Here is a 6,300-nt window from a genome sequence, read left to right as displayed (position 1 = left end):
GTGAATACCTGGCTCTGGTATCAATGGACATGCATTGTGAATACTTAGCTCTGGTATCAATGGACATGCATTGTGAATACTTAGCTCTGGTATCAATGGACATGCATTGTGAATACCTGGCTCTGGTATCAATGGACATGTAATGTGAATACTTGGCCCTGGTATCAATGGACACACACATTGTGAATACTTGGCTCTGGTATCAATGGACATGCATGCTGGATACTTGGCTCTGGTAACAATGGACATGCATTGTGAATACTTGGCTCTGGTATTAATGGACATGCATTGTGAAACTTGGCTCTGGTATCAATGGACATGTAATGTGAATACTTGGCTCTGGTATCAATGGACACACACATTGTGAATACTTGGCTCTGGTATCAATGGACATGCATTGTGAATACTTGGCTCTCGTATCAATGTATATGCAATGTCAATACTTGGCTCTGGTATCAATGGACATGTAATGTGGATACTTGGCTCTGGTATCAATGGACATGCATGGTGGATACTTGGCTCTGGTATCAATGTACATGCATGATTGAAACTTGGCTCTGGTATCAATGTCCATGCATTGTGAATACTTGGCCATGATATCAATGTACATGCATTGTGAATACCTGGCCCTGGTATCAATGGACATGCATTGTGAATACCTGGCGCTGGTATCAATGGACATGCATTGTGAATACCTGGCTCTGGTATCAATGGACATGCATTGTGAATACCTGGCGCTGGTATCAATGGACATGCATTGTGAATACCTGGCTCTGGTATCAATGGACATGCATTGTGAATACCTGGCTCTGGTATCAATGGACATGCATTGTGAATACCTGGCTCTGGTATCAATGGACATGCATTGTGAATACATGGCTCTGGTATCAATGGACATGCATTGTGAATACTTGGCTCTGGTATCAATGGACATCTATTGTGGATACTTGGCTCTGGTACCAATGGACATGCATTGTGAATACTTGGCTCTGGTATCAATGGACATGCATTGTGAATACCTGGCTCTGGTATCAATGGACATGCATTGTGAATACCTGGCTCTGGTATCAATGGACATCTATTGTGAAAACTTGGCTCTGGTATCAATAGACATGCATTGTGAATACTTGGCTCTGGTATCAATGGACATCTATTGTGGATACTTGGCTCTGGTACCAATGGACATCTATTGTGAATACTTTGCTCTGGTATCAATGGCCATGCATTGTGAATACCTGGCTCTGGTATCAATGGACATGCATTGTGAATACTTGGCTCTGGTATCAATGGACATGCATTGTGGATACTTGACTCTGGTAGCAATGGACCTGCATGGTGGATACTTAGCTCTGGTATCAATGGACATGCATTGTGAATACCTGCCTCTGGTATCAATGGACATATAATGTGAATACTTGGCCCTGGTATCAATGGACACACACAATGTGAATACTTGGCTCTGGTATCAATGGACATGCATTGTGGATACTTGGCTCTGGTATCAATGGACATGCATTGTGAATACCTGGCTCTGGTATCAATGGACATGCATTGTGCAAACCTGGCTCTGGTATCAATGGACATGCATTGTGAATACCTGGCCATGGTATCAATGGACATGCATTGTGAATACCTTGCTCTGGTATCAATGGACATGCATTGTGAATACCTGGCTCTGGTATCAATGGACATGCATTGTGAATACCTGGCTCTGGTATCAATGGACATGCATTGTGAATACCTGGCTCTGGTATCAATGGACATGCATTGTGAATACCTGGCTCTGGTATCAATGGACATGCATTGTGAATACTTGGTTCTGGTATCAATGGACATGCATTGTGAATACCTTGCTCTGGTATCAATGGACATGCATTGTGAATAACTTGCTCTGGTATCAATGGACATGCATTGTGAATACCTGGCTCTGGTATCAATGGACATGCATTGTGAATACCTGGCTCTGGTATCAATGGACATGCATTGTGAATACCTGGCTCTGGTATCAATGGACATGCATTGTGAATACCTGGCTCTGGTATCAATGGACATGCATTGTGAATACCTGGCTCTGGTATCAATGGACATGCATTGTGAATACTTGGTTCTGGTATCAATGGACATGCATTGTGAATACCTTGCTCTGGTATCAATGGACATGCATTGTGAATAACTTGCTCTAGTATCAATGGACATGCATTGTGAATACCTGGCCATGGTATCAATGGACATGCATTGTGAATACCTTGCTATGGTATCAATGGACATGTATTGTGAATACTTGGCTCTGGTATCAATGGACATGCATTGTGAATACCTGGCTCTGGTATCAATGGACATGCATTGTGAATACCTGGCTCTGGTATCAATGGACATGCATTGTGAATACCTGGCTCTGGTATCAATGGACATGCATTGTGAATACTTGGCTCTGGTATCAATGGACATGCATTGTGAATACCTGGCCATGGTATCAATGGACATGCATTGTGAATACCTGGCTCTGGTATCAATGGACACACATTGTGAATACCTGGCTCTGGTATCAATGGACATGCATTGTGAATACCTTGCTCTGGTATCAATGGACATGCATTGTGAATACCTGGCTCTGGTATCAATGTTCATGCATTGTGAATACCTTGCTCTGGTATCAATGGACATGCATTGTGAATACCTGGCCATGGTATCAATGGACATGCAATGTGAATACCTGGCTCTGGTATCGATGGACACACATTGTGAATACCTGGCTCTGGTATCAATGGACATGCATTGTGAATACATGGCTCTGGTATCAATGGACATGCATTGTGAATACCTTGCTCTGGTATCAATGGACATGCATTGTGATTACCTGGCTCTGGTATCAATGGACATGCATTGTGAATACCTGGTCATGGTATCAATGGACATGCATTGTGAATACCTTGCTCTGGTATCGATGGACATGCATTGTGAATACCTTGCTCTGGTATCAATGGACATGCATTGTGATTACCTGGCTCTGGTATCAATGGACATGCATTGTGAATACTTGGCTCTGGTATCAATGGACATGCATTGTGAATACCTTGCTCTGGTATCGATGGACATGCATTGTGAATACCTTGCTCTGGTATCAATGGACAGGCATTGTGAATACCTTGCTCTGGTATCAATGGACATGCATTGTGAATACTTGGCTCTGGTATCAATGGACATGCATTGTGAATACCTGGCTATGGTATCAATGGACATGCATTGTGAATACCTGGCTCTGGTATCAATGGACATGCATTGTGAATACCTGGCTCTGGTATCGATGGACACACATTGTGAATACCTGGCTCTGGTATCAATGGACATGCATTGTGAATACATGGCTCTGGTATCAATGGACATGCATTGTGAATACCTTGCTCTGGTATCAATGGACATGCATTGTGATTACCTGGCTCTGGTATCAATGGACATGCATTGTGAATACCTGGTCATGGTATCAATGGACATGCATTGTGAATACCTTGCTCTGGTATCGATGGACATGCATTGTGAATACCTTGCTCTGGTATCAATGGACATGCATTGTGATTACCTGGCTCTGGTATCAATGGACATGCATTGTGAATACTTGGCTCTGGTATCAATGGACATGCATTGTGAATACCTTGCTCTGGTATCGATGGACATGCATTGTGAATACCTTGCTCTGGTATCAATGGGCATGCATTGTGAATACCTTGCTCTGGTATCAATGGACATGCATTGTGAATACTTGGCTCTGGTATCAATGGACATGCATTGTGAATACCTGGCTATGGTATCAATGGACATGCATTGTGAATACCTGGCTCTGGTATCAATGGACATGCATTGTGAATACCTGGCTCTGGTATCAATGGACATGCATTGTGAATACCTGGCTCTGGTATCAATGGACATGCATTGTGAATACCTTGCTCTGGTATCAATGGACATGCATTGTGAATACCTTGCTCTGGTATCAATGGACATGCATTGTGAATACCTGGCTCTGGTATCAATGGACATGCAATGTGGATACTTGGCTCTGGTATCAATGGACATGCAATGTGGATACTCGGCTCTGGTATCAATGGACAAGCATTGTGAATACCTGGCTCTGGTATCAATGGACATGCAATGTGGATACTTGGCTCTGGTATCAATGGACATGCATTGTGAATACCTGGCTCTGGTATCAATGGACATGCAATGTGAATACTTGGCTCTGGTATCAATGGACACACACATTGTGGATACTTGGCTCTGGTATCAATTGACATGCATTGTGAATACTTGGCTCTGGTATCAATGGACATGCAATGCGGATACTTGGCTCTGGTATCAATGGACATGCATTGTGAATACCTGGCTCTAGTACCAATGGACATCTATTGTGAATACTTGGCTTTGGTATCAATGGACATGCATTGTATAATATAAACTTAACAAGTAGAAAAAGAAACAATAAATTATAATATATGATAAAAAAGAAATCAGTTATCAATTAAGATTCACCCCAAAACCACTAACATGTTTTAAATTAAAGGAATCTAAAACATAATGGAACATATTTTCAATATTGAAAGCATTTTTACAATAATATGTTTTATCTGTATCAACCTTTATTGGATGAACGCCAGGCAGAAACTTCACAGTTATTATGCAATTGCAAAATTCATGTCGCGCCAGTTAATGAATGTCTCAAATTCTTGTCTCATTTCAAGATTGCGCTTAATTGCATGAATACAAATTGTATGATTTTAAATTTCATAACAAATGGTTTAAAACACAAAATAACTCTTACAAGAAAAAGATCTGATACATGTACTTTATAAAAGCACAATTTTGATTGGCAATCTTAAAAGCAGCCATGGTTCATGGTTTTCTGCCTATTTGAAAAAGATTGCCTGTAAAAGCAGCAAGTCAAAATTTACAAAAATTCTACAGTTATCACAAAGAAAGATGACAAAACTCTTTCAACATTTGAGGTCAATTTAAGAGTGCACTGTATCTGTCTATTACAAAGTGATTCAACATAATTCTATACCATTGTACGAGTGTTTATTCTATTTTTGACTTGGAATTTACCCAATTAACAATTTTTTTGTTCACTAACACAGCTTCTTCAAACACCAAATTTAGCAGTTGTTTCAGGGCGTATACACAAATGGGATAAGAAATGCCTCCAGCTAGTGCGCTTCCTAGAACTGGCATGGATATTTTCATGACATTCTCAATACCCTCAGATATTGTCGACTGTCCAATGTAGGCTGCGAATGCCTCAACAGACCCTAAAATAGCAACACTCTTTAAATCCATAAAGCTATCAAAATCTTTCACATTCATTTTCATTGTTCCAGCCATTTTTTCTCTTGATTTGAAGTCCAAGCCAAAACATTGACTGTAAAGTTTTCCTTCGGTTAACAAACAACCAGCCCCAATTGTAGCACCAACTAAAGGTATTGGAACAGCAGACCCAAGTGCAGCAGGAATTGCCACTTTCCATATACGTTTTGCCAAAGCATCTTTTCTTGCTTTCAAAACCCTTTCTGTACTGGAGCTCAAAGCTAGTAAAAAAGTTTCTTTTTTTTCCCTTGGTGCAGTATCGATCATCTTACTCACCAATTTCTGAAAGTCATAAGCTTGTGTGTTGTATGAATCAATAAGGTAAACATTGTCATTTGTAAGTTTGTTATCCAACAAACTTCTTCTGATGCTATACCTTATTTTTTCAAGTTCTTCTTCGGACCGTTTCTTTTCCTTTGACACATCATCTAGTTTAGTTCTAAGAAGGAAAAACCTTTTTCGTTCCATTTTCTCATGGACTTCCTTGGCCAAGTATACGTCATTCTCTGATAATCTGGTCGCAGTAACAATCAAGAAAAAGTCAAACTGTGTGAAAGAAGTTTTTCGAAGGTACTCATCTCTAGGAAACCTAGCCGTTCCAATTCCTGGCAAATCCCAGAGACACATGTTATATTTTTCATGCTTATACTTCTTGATTTTCATTGTGGTTTCTTCAAAACCACCCACTTCTGCTGCACCCTCGTCTCCAGGTTTTTTGTTCATGAATGCATTTATAAAAGATGATTTTCCTGAACCTGATTTGCCAGTAACAGCTATGTTCAGCTCAATCTTCTTCCATTCATCTAAGTTATCACTAACAATTTTGTGCAGATCAGAGTAACCACCACTTTCAAATGCATCTTGAAACTTTTTAACATCTTTTTCATGTTGAAGATCTTCATTTTGTTCACATTCCTCTGTCACCTGTTTGCTGGCTGCAAATCCCAT

At 40.3% G+C, this 6,300-nt stretch overlaps 1 protein-coding gene across 1 annotated transcript; it reads right to left on the bottom strand.

Moving 5' to 3' along the window:
- Positions 1 to 4,546: 4,546 nt before the first annotated feature.
- On the bottom strand, positions 4,547 to 6,300 carry LOC128231044 (interferon-inducible GTPase 1-like). The gene is made up of 2 exons (XM_052943465.1): positions 5,729 to 6,300; positions 4,547 to 4,556 (listed from the first exon to the last, which is right to left on the bottom strand). Exons 1-2 carry the CDS (start codon positions 6,298 to 6,300, stop codon positions 4,547 to 4,549), a joined length of 582 nt encoding a protein of 193 aa, XP_052799425.1.

The sequence above is a fragment of the Mya arenaria genome, chromosome 4 (assembly GCF_026914265.1).
Source record: "Mya arenaria isolate MELC-2E11 chromosome 4, ASM2691426v1".
Taxonomy (NCBI): domain Eukaryota; kingdom Metazoa; phylum Mollusca; class Bivalvia; order Myida; family Myidae; genus Mya; species Mya arenaria.
The sequence above is the reverse complement of the archived record's forward strand: the minus strand, read 5'-3'. Positions and strand labels throughout refer to the sequence as shown.

Coding starts and splice junctions, on each gene's coding strand:
- LOC128231044 (XM_052943465.1), bottom strand. CDS start 6,300: ATGGGATTTGCAGCCAGCAAACAGGTGACAGAGGAATGTGAACAAAAT.